This window comes from Leptosomus discolor, chromosome 2 (assembly GCF_034619465.1).
Source record: "Leptosomus discolor isolate bLepDis1 chromosome 2, bLepDis1.hap2, whole genome shotgun sequence".
NCBI classification, from domain to species: Eukaryota; Metazoa; Chordata; class Aves; order Leptosomiformes; family Leptosomidae; genus Leptosomus; species Leptosomus discolor.
In genome coordinates this window covers 78,553,478-78,568,059 of record NC_141392.1, presented here as the reverse complement: position 1 = coordinate 78,568,059, position 14,582 = coordinate 78,553,478, and the positions used below count along the sequence as shown (strand labels likewise).

Below are 14,582 nucleotides of genomic sequence, written 5' to 3'. Positions count from 1 at the left end.
TTCAATAATTAAAATATCCGATGCATCTTAGGTAAGAAATAAACCACCAGTTTTTCAATATAGTAGATCAAGACACACACGGACCTAGATCTTGTGCAACTTTTCGGTTATATTTTGTTATCTTGTCCTTACATTCTTCCCACTGAGAGAGACATTATGCAGAATTTTCTAATGCAAACTTTGCCACAGGTGTAAAAGAAGAAAGTTGTTTAGGGAACGTACACACACGTACACACACACACGTACACTCTCAAGTCTTTCAATGTATTCTGCTATTTTCACCCCTTCCTCTACAAATTTACATCTCATCTACAGGTAGGGGAGACCTTCTCCTCTTCCTCTAGCTTTTGGCTATTATAGCTCCTATCATGAGAGAGACACACTTTTGCACCTCCAAGAAATTCCTTCTATGTTTTCAGAAGCAGAAAGTGTTAATAACAACATTTATTTTCAGTTTTCAGAACTCATTTTCTTTGCTTTTGAACTATGAAAATATACACAGGTGTAAAAAAGTAACCGCACTGATTTTTTAAAAATCAAATTATCCCACGTTACTTTTCTTAAATCATGAAATATGGATATTTATCTCCCAGTAAAAAGATAAGCTTCTCTATCTTGGGAATAAACTCTTGATCTATAACCATAAGGAACTGCATTTCACAGATAGCCCTGCAGTTTTCCTACAGACAACCACCCGGTATTTTGGCAGTCAGTACTGAGGTTGCAACACTGACTGCCACTTCATGACTTCTTCACAGCCATTTGTTAGCAAGGGGGCCAAATAAGCAGCCTTTATAATTGCAACCATCATCTCTAAGAAATAGTAACAGAACTACCGTTAACTCCACAGGGCATCAGCAGATCAGAAGGAAAAGAAATTCACTCTTCAGTGGTCATCTATGTTGACTATGAGAACATGTTCTTTTTAATGAAAATTGTTTAAACAACTAAGATATTTGACTCCTGTCAAAGGAAAACAATGTACTATTAGCAATCAAAAATCAAGAAAAGTGCCTCTAAGTTAGTTAACATGACACTTGGAAATAGGTTTTTCAGGTAGTAAGTCACATATGAGAATCAGTTCTTTGCATTTTTGTGCAATTAACTCACGGTTTTACATGTAGCATTTTAAACTATGTAGTGGTACGTTTACCTCGGGACAGAAAGCATTTAAAAAAAAAAAAGATAAGTTCATGATTACATGATTGAAACACTATTTTATGAACAATACATGCTACAGAGGAGCTTTAAAAACAATCTGTTGAATCGTGTCATTCTACAATAAGGGTTTTGTCACAATCTTTCTAAGAATTAGAATCTCATCCGTTAACTTCTGCTTAGCAGTTACTTTTACCTCCTCACGGAGAAATACATGTTGTAAGTAATGGATGCCATGTAAAATATTACTGCCTGTTACCTTTGGAAAAGGCCTCACTGCCTTTTGTGTTTGATGCCCTCTGAGTAAGTCTAAAGAAGTTTGAGACGAGACTTGAAAGATCCAAAGCGTAAAAAGAAAATTTTCTAATGGACAACCTGGATTAAAAGAGCAAGTAGGAAAGAAAAAAAAAATGGCCTGAAAATCTATTTATCTATATCAAATACCATGTAGGACACTGGAAAAACACTAGCTATCCTACTTGGCTTTGCTTTATATTTTTTTCAAAACTAAGGTGAGATACTCTGAACACTAGAATGTACTTTTTAACAAACACATCATTGTAAACAGGTCAAGTAAAAAGGCTCAGATTAAACATTCAATAGTTGTGAAGGAGGAAAACGGCAAGAAGTATCTTAGATGTCACCAAAGGTATGAGGTCTACGCATAAACTCTGTTCTAAAAGACAGAAGAATAATGTAACACATTTTAAAAGTACATATACTTTTCCAAGACACTTGATTCTTTTAACACTTCATAACAATTGAATGGTTTGATACTTACATTGATAGACCCTTGTACTGAACACTGCATTCTGTAATAGTATAAAAAGAGCCAGTATTCTTGTATCTCATGGTTTTGTTAAGAATGTGCTTCTGTTATACATAGTTCTCTAAGCTTCACTTAATCTTAAACCACCTGAACATAACCTGAGATATTACTGAGCTCTCTGTACAAACTGAGAGTTAAATGTAAGTCTTAAGAAACAGACTTGCCATTAAACTCAGTTATTACAGAGCTGCTTATTTACTTGTCTAAAACAGCTTAAATAATGAAATTTGGCATTCATTTCTCCTAACTTCACAAACAACCTCTTCTACACTTGCTCTCCCAGGAAAATTACACGTTGAACTGAAATTACACCTCTTGTGGCCTAGATTGAGAGAGCCAAGAATTAAGCTTACATCTATCACTGTTTGCTCAACTTAGTGCCTCTGGCCACCAAAGGCTGAAGGACCAGTGGTTCAGGGTGTTTACATCTGCATGTAAGATCAACTCTAGGAAACATCCCAGATGTTTACTGTTTGGTCTCTGCTTACCAACATGGAGGTAGGAAGACACAGGTAAAGATAAGAGTCTTTATATTGAAAATGCATTTGGTAACTTAGTGAGACAGATACGGAGAGTTCCTAAGTTTATAAAATAGAGAATTTGTGCAAGCAAATGGTTACAGCTAGATCTTTCCTTTTGTAGGCAAAAAGGGAGAATTTGGAGGGATGGATCAACTCCTGCCTGACAACAAACAAACTGGAAGTCAAAGACTGGCTCAGAGAAAAAACTTTTTAAAGAAGCACTTCCAAGCCCGGAAAAGGTTAAACTGTAGTTTTACTTTATACCAAGTAGCACAAAATAGAAGCTTCATTATCTCATCCATGGTCTTTCAAGCCTTGATGCTAGTATTCTTTACAAGGTTGTCCAGGGTATCTATAAATGAGAGGGTGAATATGGGAGGAAAGCTATGCTTTTTGTGTATTCTATCTCTAGCTAGAAAGTGTCAACTTGAATGACAATGCAATTTATCATTTATGAAAATGCTTCACTGTACTAAACAGTTTTAGCTACACAGTTTTATGTTTGTAATAAAGTTGCATGGAAAGCATCTGTAATGATTTATATTAGGCCTGTCGTTTTCTACATTCAAGAGGATATTAAACAACTACTCAGTTGTCCAAGATAATTTTAGAAGTAATTAAGAAATACCTTTATAAAAGGAGAGAGTGACATGCCCACAAACCAAAAATAATAATCCCCCAGAAAGGAGCGTAAAACTGTAAATTATCACCATAGAGTCATAGAACAGTTTCAGTTGAAACAGACCTTCAAGATCATGGAGTCCAACCTCTGTCCTAGCTCTATCGACACCACTAAACCATGTCCCTAAGTACAACATCTACCCGTCTCTTAAACACCTCCAGGGATGGTGACTCCATCACCTCCCTGGGCAGCCTGTTCCAATGCCCGACAACTCTTTCAGTAAAGAAATTCTTCCTAATATCCAGCCTGAACCTCCCCTGGTGCAGCTTAAGGCCATTTCCCCTTGTTCTATCACTTGTTACTAGGGAGAACAGATCGATCCCCGCCTCGCTACAACTTCCTTTCAGGTAGTTGTAGAGAGCGATAAGGTCTCCCCTCAGCCTTCTCTTCTCCAGGTTAAACAGCTCCAGATCCCTCAGCCGTTCCTCGTACGAGACATGCTCCAAATCCTTTATTAGCTTGGTAGCCCACCTCTGTACCCTCTCCAGCACCTCCATGTCCTTCTTGCAGAGAGGGGCCCCAAACTGGACATAGTACTAACACTGAACTTACCAAAATTCAAAATGTTGTACCAAGACTTGGTGATGAACTAAGGGAAGACCACACAACCACGTAGTGTAACAAAGGCAGGGATGAAACAGAACTATACGCCCCTCATTGCAGAGCTACTATCAGTTCTAACCACACTCATAAACCTTGAATGTTCTGTTTATGGGCAAAAGAACAAGTTTCTTGAGATCCAATACTTAACAAGGAGCTACTGCAGTATTTATTCTGTTTCTGAAGTTTTTGAAGACAGAAGCCACAAAGAATCAAAAAAAGCTAAGCTGTATTCTAGACAAAGCCCATATTGAGGAAGAGATTTCTATAATCCAATACTCTGGAAATACAGAACCACCAATCAGTAAACCCACCAATTACGTCAAGCATCAACAACAGCCATATAGAGCAAAGAATCGTCATTTCAGCCCAGAGCATGGAAGCTAAAAAGCCAAATACACAAAAGCCAAAGGCTAATCCAAGTAGAAGGCAAGGAAGGAGCATCTCATGCATGTGTCCTTGAAATGTAAGTAGATATTTCTACTGTAATAATAATGATGCTAGAAAGCAAACTTATATTACTAAAATATTAGAGGATTTTTGTTTGTTTCCAAGTACTATATGGAGAAAAAAAAATTGTTACTTATAAACCAGGTACCTTTTTAAAAGAAAGGGAGATCAGTGCTTGAAGGGGAGACACATGAATTTTTAAAACGTAAAAAAAAGTGAACATGGAAAAGTACTAGTGGTGTAGAAAGAAACGGAACATATACTGGTAAGGCTGCCTATATTATCTCAATTTTTCCTTGTGACCTTTTAAACAAACTATAGAACTAAAAATGTAGTTTTCCATCTACTGATCATAACAGCAAATGGAATGCTATCAGAAGCAGTGCATATTTTCTCACAATCTCTGCACTAGGAAAAAAGAGAGGACATTAAGTAATACACATGTTTTTATAAATAAAGTATTTCAACTCTTACATTGTCTTAAAATGAAACAAAACTTAAAAACAAGGAAACACATACCTGATATACCCTGAGACTCTGTCTGTAGATCACAGTACCACAGTCTGTTCACTGGATCACACCCTTCTCGGATAGACAGCAAGACATATCGACCATCGTCCGATATCTGTAAGAAGTTACAGAAAAATCAAATGAGATTCATCCTCTGGAAAAAAAAAAAATCCAACTTGAAAAGTTAGGCCCTAAACTCCTAACAAAAAATAAACTGATGCTACAGTTAGTTGTATCAACAGACACGTATGGAATATGAGAACTCACAAAGAACCCACACTCATCGCTTACATCAACAAATAAGGGAAGTATAGTCTGCTGACATTTCAGAGGATCAAAACTGAAGAGCATTACCTGTTTATTTCCACTGTGAATTAAAAAAAGAAAGTTTATGTTTGTCAAAAGTATTCCAGCTAAAAAGGTGTCTAAATGAGTCAGGGTGGGTATCTGCTCCACGGTGGACATCCACGGGCTGCAGGAGGACAACCTGCTTCACCATGGTCTTCTCCACAGGCTGCAGGGGAATCGCTGCTCTATCCCTTCCTGGAGCACCTCCTCCCCCTCCTTCATTGACCTTGGTGGCTGCAGGGTTGCATCTCTCACATATTCTCACTCCTCTCTCACAGCTGTTGTGCTGCGTTTTTTGCCCTTTCTCAAATATGTTATCACAGAGGTGCTACGAGCATTGCTGATGGGCTCAGCTTTGGGCAGCCGTGGGTCCACCTTGGAGACAGTTGGCATTGGCTCTGTCCAACATGGGGGCAGCCCTAGCCTCTTCTCACAGAAGTCACCCCTGTAGCCCCCCAGTATACCAAAAGCTTGTCACATAAACCCAATACAACAACGAATGTACAGCACTAACCTGACATTTCAGTAACTAAGAATGGACTCTGTATAAACAGTCTAATTCTACAACCTGCTGGCAAGAACAAAGAAAAAAAACCAAACCAAAAAACCCACACCACCAAAAACATAAGCCACACTAAAAATATCTCACAGTCAATGCCTTGAACATGGAGGAGTTTAATTGAATCCACTATGTTGAATACAAAGCACAGTTTAGTCCTGTGATCAACTGGATTGCCAGACTCCTACTTAAGTACAGTACTCAAAAGAACCCTCCTACATCAATTCAAACAGGGCTTTATGTAGCTCAATAGAAATGTCTCAAAAAACTACACGGCAGCCACATCTGGTGATGTAGGTGTCCAGTTTCTCTCTAGTCACTGATTATAAAGTCAACATTCAAATCCAACGTTAAATTGTGCAAGAGTATTTGCTAATTTAGCCATCTTTGTAAAGACACAACGGAGCAAACAGTGGCTTTTGTCCAAAAAAAACCCCAAACAAACAAACCCCCTCCCAAAAAACCTTAAAAGTTTCTTATGAAGATGATGTCAAAATTTCTGAACTTAGAAAGGTTATCAATTCCATGCGAAAGGAAATTTACCTCCCCTCCCCCAAATCCTATGGAAGTAAATGCAGCCCAGCAGCGACATGAACCTCATTGAAAAACCAGGAATTTGGGCTATACATATTCATGTATTTTAAGAGATGCAGAGATGTATCGGGACTGCACTTTCTCATCCATCAAAGGAAAAACTGTGCTGCTGAAACCACTAATACTTAAGAGGCATTTATCTCAGTCAAGTCTTTATTTTGATCCCTGTGTAAGCATTCCTATTTTACAGTGTAACAGGTCAGCTAAACTGAACCTATAGAAAAGAGTCTATCATTAACTTCTTAAAACAGGCCCTCAGTGCATCTTACAGGTCCAAATAAACTGACTGCTGCTTCTTCTACATGATGAGATCTCCTCACCATGCTTCCTCTCTTCAGCAACTCCAACACGGTCAGTGTTTGAGCCCCTGAATATCCTAGATATGCCAAAACGGAGGTTCATCAAACGACTCTAGATTCACACTCTTGGTGAATTAAGCCCTGTAAGACCAGTTTGCTGACGCACGCACATCTCTATACATGCCATCACAGTACTGCGTACAGAGCAGTTTTATCAGAACAATAGCTGTTGTTTGAATGGGAAAACCAAAATTTAGTTGCTCATAATGGCCATCAGGTCTGCACTTGGCATAGGGCAAACATGCTTGCTGTGCATAGCTGCTCTGTCAATCTATTTTTTAAAGCAAAAGCTGAATACTCACCTATTTAATACTGTTATTCACAGTAATACAACAGAAACACAACAGAAAAAAATACCCAAGTGGCAAAGGTTAGCTTTGGATTTCTGGCTGCCTTAAGGTATCTGCCAGAAGTCTGTCTCAGAGGTGGAAAAAGGCTGGCAGCTTAGTCCGACTGAATGACAGTCACTTAATTCACAGCAGATCTACCCTTAAGTTCTCAAGTGACGGAATTCATAAGGTGTGCTTTCTGTCACAAAACAGTATGAAATTTCTTAGAAACTACCCAAGCTGGCAATTTGAAGGGTACTTTTGCTTACTGTGACAAACTAAATGATGTTTATGGAGTTTTCATTTTTGCCATTTTCATTTGGTTTATGCACACAAACATCTAATGCTACTATTAAATGAAAATTGTAAGATACAACCACATTCTAAATTTCCTGATGAAGCTTCTTTGTTTGCTTTTGCACATCCATGTACACACACGATAAAATTTCCAAAATGGTGTCTGCTGGTACACAAAGTCATCAATGAATCCTTCTTTCTACTCAGGCTTTGCAAACATACCCTGTTTCCTGGCAAAGCTTTTGAAAGTGCAAGTCCATCAGGGAAAGGCAGGAAGTAACAGGAAGTCATCAACTTAGGAAGTTTCCCTCTCCTGACGGAGCTGTTTTGAGCATATTTCAGAATTACCAGATTTAGATATTTTATTAACAGCTGATACAGAAGGCTGTTTCCTGTCCACCTTCTTGTATGACAATATCTAATGGAAATTTAAACCCTAGTCACAAAATATGAATCTGAATTCTAGAAACTTTCCATTTGGTCCTAAACACATCTTCAAAAAAATTCTTATTCATATATTGTAATTGCTTCTTAGATTCACTTTGGTTAATATGCAAAATATCTGTAGAATCAGTCATGCAAAATAAGTTTTAGAAGAGTTAGATCCTAACTACACTGCTATTCAAACAGATCCACAGTTCTGAAGACACAAGAAGGGAACTTAGTAGTAACACAGAGCCAAATCTCAGTATATGAAAGCTAACAAAAAATACCCCAACAATGGAAGACCCCTCAAACCCCAAAAAACACACCCAAATGAGCATTTCTAAGTTGTATTTTTTAACAGGCGTTTTGTCAACAACCAATTATACCTCTAAAAAAGCCCATACAGCCGAAAGCTCACAAGGCATATAGAAAAGAACACCTAAGATTCCTACTGGACCAAAAAACCCCATTATATGAAACAGCTAAGATAGCTTTAACAGGGCAGCTTGCAAAATTGAGATATTTTGCCTCCTCTTTCCAAGATAGAAGTATACCCAAAAATGGAAACTAAGATTAGGTGATCTTTTTTGCAAGAAGCATCTTCAGATTTTTTAGACAAACATTAACTGCCAGTTGTCAGTTTTAATTAAACTCGTGACTGCAATATGCTGCTTAAACAACTGTTTATACTTGTAAATGTACCAAGTTTCCTTCTCTTACTCACCAATTCATAAAACATGTTAAATAACTGCAAGTGGTATACACAAATATAAATTTCAGTTAAACTTAAGAGTATGACACACAAAATTCTTTCAGTCATAGTCAGAACCCACATGAAATTGTTCTTCGATGCTGTGAGTTAACTTAAGACTGCTCGCTTTACCCAAGAAAGAAAACTTATTTGCAAATTTCTGATGTTGTTGCAAGGGCAATTCAGAACCTCTGACGACAGCAAATCTGAGTGCATCTAATGAGTTTTTCCTTCCACATTCCCAGCTGGACTAGTGAAGAGCTGATAGCAGTTTATGTTTAATCTGAAGTAGGAATACCAAAAGCATATTGCTGGTGGGACGCCAATTAGGTCTGTCTCTGTCACTAAAGCTATTCTTACATCAGTGAGTTCTATAACCCAAAGGAGTTTGACAGAAACAGGACAAGACACTGCTGACTGCAGTATGTTAAAAAGTGTTTAATATTATACCGCAGATATAGACATCCACATTGCAAAGTTACATTTTGATAAGCAAGTACTGGCAGCAGTACCAGCTTCTGTGGTCTCCACCTCTAGCTCTTCCCGCTGCTATGGTTGCTTGTATCCATGCAAGTTCATTCCCCTAGTCATGTCAGTACAAGCATTTACCATTTGTATGATAAATCAGACTGGGGAGCTGATCCAGCTGAAAGAATAACATGTTAAACAAAAAAAAAAAAAAAAACCAAACCAAGACAAAAATTAATAAAAGGAAAAAAAAGAAAAGGAAGAAGAATCCAGAAAACAAACAAACAAACAAAACAAAGAAGAATCCAGGAGGGGACAAAATAGAAAAAGAAAAAAAATAACCCCACAATAAAAAAGAAAGAGCGTAAAAGAAAAAGTCGCTCTGACAGATTAGTATCTCAGTCAGTTCACCGTGCAGTTGCACAAATGGCTGAGTTAACACACTGCACCAAGCAGCTGAAAACATGAATAGGGGCAGATTGCCTCAGGCGGCTCAGATGACTGCACTGACAAATGCGTAATCACGGCCTGAACGCCACTGACTCTTCTACACGGCAAACAGACAGGAGTCTGGGTTTCAGAATGGCGAAAGGAAACAGGGCTCTCCAACTATCATTTGGGTTATTCTTACGCTGCTACATCACCTTCATGAGCTGAACTGCAATCCTTGCTCTTGAGCCACAAACTTATGAACTGAAATTTCATACCAGCATTTCACTCAGAATGCATTCATGGCTCAGCATAAGGGAGATAGCCGTTATGTCAGAACCGACAGCTTGGATTCTCCTGGTTTCCCACATCGAAGCTGAGAAGGAAACACATCTCAAGAATTTCTGAGAGATCTGGAATGCTAGTCAGTGCACATTTCTCATTAAAATAATTCCTATCGTTTCAAACAACACCCATTGGTAAAAGGTAAGGAGGTTATAAAGCAATTTAAGATCGTAAAATGACATTTAGGTCCTGTCAAAATAGGACAGAAGAAATCCTGTAGCCTTTCAACTGAAGCTTTTAAAAACCTTCAGCATAACAATGATTTTATTGGCATAACACAGCAGCAATTTGCTAACTCAGCACAAGTAAAGGAAGAATTATTTCAAAGAGCTGATGTTGGTATATAGTCTGTAGCTTCACTGCTGCCATTCAGTCACTTGGCAATTTTAAATTTATTAGATCTATATTTCTGAAATATTTGCTGTGACCATCTTTACACTACACAAACATACAGAAGTATCATTACAATAGCTGTGCTCCCCAGTACTATTCTATTGAGTCTTTCAAGGATCAAACTCTTTAAAGTAAAATCTTTATAGAGAAGTTGTGGTTTATAGTGGAGTATTTTTTGAGTTTTATTAACAATTTTGTTTCAATGTTAGCTGTTCTCTCCATTGTGATGAAAAGTAACCACTGCTTAGAAAAACATTAGAGATGAAGTGGTTTACCTGTAACTTCAATAAATCAATGGATATCAAAAGAAGAAAAATTATTTAAAGCCTGATTAGTAAAAGGAGTTTTTCAACTACTTCAATTTTTTTCTTTCATTACAAAATATAGTTAATTCATCATACAAGCCATACAAGGAACCCCAAAGGGTTATGTGTTCTGTACTCACAAAAGCAGTAATCATCTATGAGGATCCACAGCAAAACTGAAGTTAAACATTTCGGACCAAAAATTCATGCATAATTAAACTAAAAAAAGAAAAAGAATGAACAGGAGAAGGCTGTCGGGTATTCAGACTTCCTGGCTTTATGTATTACTCCTCAGCTAAAACATCAATAGGAGGGACATTAAAGTGCTTTGCTTGCAAGTAAAGTGCATGACAGCAATGCCAGTGAATATTAATGCTAGTTCTTTGAATACGACCTGGGTAGTCACCACTGCAAGATTCAGGATAAGGAAAAGCTCTCTCTTTTTAGCTCACAAATGGGACCCTTTGAGTGCATAGTGCTATATTAAGGCAACTATATATACACATCATTCCTTTTTCAGCCAACCAATTAAAAGTTTTACCACCTTTGCCCTTTTTATTATCAAAGTGGAAACTAATCACTGTATAATTTGTTTCTGCATAACAAGATATTAAAAAATTAAATAAGTAAAATTCAGTTATTAGAAAATAAGCCTGTGTTGAGGAAAAGATAAACCAACTTCTCCTTTAAGTGCAGACATTAACACTTACAATCTACAACCTGTACAGCTCTTCAGGCACTAGTGCCCTTTGCATATGGAACAAGGCAACTGTCATAGCTATCTCATGCGTTTCCAACAAAACAGAGCAAATTAATCACATACCCAAAAGAAATAATAAAGAAATCAAAGCTTACAACAACCACAGACAGAATCAAAGCTTTCAAACAGCACCAAATGATCAAATGAGTAACTGGACTCTCTGTATCCAGTCATGGGAAGATCAAACCATGCACAGAAGGCAAGATGGGTGGCAATAAAGATGCAACCATGTAATGCATGGCATTAATAACCAGGAATTAAAAACTCATAGCATCAATAAGCTGCATTTTAACGCTGCCACAATTTTCACTATATGCTACATATGTAACAGTTTAAAACCACCCAGAGTGACTGACTAGATTTTTTTGTTTGGTTGCTTAGTGGTTTTTCTTAAATATTCATTTAGCAATGTACCCAGTCACCACAATAAAACAGACTGATGACAGCAGTTACTTCCTAAACTTTAGGCGCATGCCGCACGAAGATTTTTGCATAATGCCACTGAACCTGAATATGAGTTAACTAAGAAGAATCCACAGGCAAGAGATGTTTCAGATTGAGGCAGAAATTACCTGCCTTGCATTATTTATCAATATTTTAGACCTTCCTATCAGATAAGTAAAGTAGAATACCGAACACAAAAAACACAAAGCATATGCCTTCTACAGAGAAAAAAGTAAAAATTCCTGTAGAATTTGCCGAAACATCTGGTCAGTAAAAGATGAGAGCAATTACATTGTCTGAACAGCCTCAAGTGTTCTAACATTATAGATGTACACATGCTCCCGTGTCACAAAGTTCTGCTTGCTTGGCAACAAAGTCAAGAGCACTGCACTGTAATCTCCCAGACTTTCAAATTCCACTTTTAACTCACTATTAGAAAAAGCAATTGTTTTTGTAATGAAAGGAACATAAAGCTGTGTTCTGACACTATCTTTGCAGTGGTGCCGGAAAGTCACTGAAGCTTGCAGAGAGCTCCTACCACATTTTATGTTCTAGCAGTCTTTTAAGAAGATGAGGATTGGGGCAAGAACTCCCTTTCACTAAGACTTCTTGGGACTGTCTGCACAATCCAAGGCCCCTGAAGCTGGTACTCTAAAGCCGCAAATGCTTTGTTTTGTTTTCTATTTGCATCATACTGGTTTAATCAACTAGATGTCAGAAGCTCTAATGACAGGTGATCACAGGAATGCATAATTTCAGGATTAGGTCCAACAGAAACCACTTACTACATTCTGAGGAGCAGGCATGACATACTCCATGCAGGGCATGGACTGGTTACATGTAAACATGCTGATGTGTTCTATCCATCCATTCCCCAGGCTAGAAAAACTGCTTTGGGCATTAATTCAATTTCCTTATTCCAGGTAGGTTTTCATTCTTGGATTTCAGATAAAATGTGCTGGTATAGAGAGCATTTCTATTCTGACCATATCATTCTGAGCCTCTGCTAAGCTTGGGGTTGAAGGAGACCGACCAAAGCCAGAGAACTGGAATTTTGACCCTGGATCACTGTGCTTATGACCGTTTCAGTTACAACAGAACACCAGACAGCCTTGTTCAGAAGAGGAACAGAGCAATGTGTACATGCATATTTATACGCGTTCTTTCTTAAATCTAGCACAGAGTAAAACCAGTAGCCTTCTGAGGTAACAAACATCACACGCTATTGTTCCTGTGGCTGTCAGCTTGTTTTTGAATGCAATGAAAGCACTAAAGCATCAGGAATCTGGCTATGCAAGAGGTTACCATCTACCGTAGCCCCATGTGGTGCCAGAAAGATGTCCTGCCTGTTTCTTAATGGGAAAATCCCCCAGACCTATTGCCAGGGCTGCAAGAAAGATATTCATAGTAGGCTTCTATTCCAGATTCAGCCTTGACAAAGAGAGTGCAAGGCTTTAGAAAAATTCCCACAGCCCTGTTTTATCCAGCAGCGAGTCTCACTTGAGCAAACTGACAATGTTTTGAGCTCTTCCCCTTCACGCTGCTACTCACTCTTCCCCTGTGGATGCTGCACTTCCACGTTCCTGCAGTGAACACACACCACAGGCAGCACACACCTGGCACAGGCTATTCCTCTGTTTTCTGAATTTCATTTGCAAGATCACCTCCCGGGTTGAGAACCACTAACGTTAACTGACAGCTCTAAACATAAAAATAAATTTTAAAAAAAAATTGTCAATTCAGGGACTGTGCATAGTGTTTGTTAGACAACAACATGAAAAATTGTACTTGTTTTACTGCTGGCAGAATTGGGATGGGAGGGCTCCCCTCATCCCCTGCTTTCTCTTCTGTTTACTTTCCTGGCAGTACCATCGGGACTTTTAACGCTACCAACTATGAAACGCTCTTATATAACTTATTGTTTAACTTTGAGAATAACAGTCTGGCTGTGAAAGACAGACATGCTCTGTGAGTCTGGAGAGGAAGCAAGAACATGCCACTTAAACTGAGAAGCATGGGAAGCTCCTCTTTTCCGAAAGCAGTGACATTGAGAAGGTTTTAAAAATCTTCATACCAGACTGCCCTCTACTGGGATGTTATTCAAATAAACACCATCCTTTTCCCAACTCCCTCACCATCCTAGAATCTGTACCAGAAAGAAAAACATACGCTTTTTCTAGACTCATGAAAAGATTTGACAGCTTCTTTTTCAAAACGTATATATTTGACTAACAATAAACAATTTTTTTTTTTCCTCACAAGCAATCCATTCCAGTGAGGAGCTGGAAATGCATCTATATTTCTATGCCAACACCATTTTCAGCACCACAGATTTTGTTTAAATCAAGCATACTTGGGGCTGGTGTTGAATGTGTAATGAGGAAAAAACCCTGAAGCTATTTTCTTGCATGTTGTCTTGTAAATGTACTAAGCTGACAAAATTTTATACAACCCTCTTTTGTCCTAATCGGTACCCTAGTTTCTTCTCTCCACTGAAAATACACACCACACCGACTCCGTACAGTGCATCTGAGATCACTTATTTTCTTGAAGTATCATTGCAACATCGTTACTTTTGCAGTCTCTGAAGGATCTCCTTGTCAGGTGCTTTTGACCTGCAAGCAAGGTATTTCCCTCGACTCAACGGTTGCGAGACCTGCAGCTTGTGTAAAACATAAAAGAACCCAAATGGCTCTACCTATTTGGCCCTGCAAGGCCCTATAAACCAAAAACATTTGTTTATTAATCTGACAGGAATGCATGAAAGCGGACTTTCGTGAAATGTTGAGCTGTGCAAAGCTGTATTTTAAAATATGTGGCAGCGTATTAGAACCAAGTAAGAATATTCAGGACAGTGCCAATAAACCATATAATTTGATTTTTTACTAAAGATATTTTAATTTTTTCCTCCATTCCTTTGTGGTTTTCCACTTTCTCAAACACATACTTCAAAACAATTGACCAGAAAACTTGTTTGAATGGCCTGAAAAGAAGATTTTTGACCTCCTGCACAAGGACGAAACCA

General features: G+C 38.2%; 1 protein-coding gene across 1 annotated transcript in view; it reads right to left on the bottom strand.

The window, feature by feature from the left end:
- The window catches only part of PREP (prolyl endopeptidase), a 104,793-nt gene that overhangs the window by 73,439 nt on the left and 16,772 nt on the right, over positions 1-14,582 (bottom strand). The window contains exon 7 of the mRNA XM_086461335.1: positions 4,760-4,865. Within this exon, the coding sequence (XP_086317461.1) occupies positions 4,760-4,865 (106 nt within the window). The remainder of the gene's footprint in view (positions 1-4,759; positions 4,866-14,582) is intronic.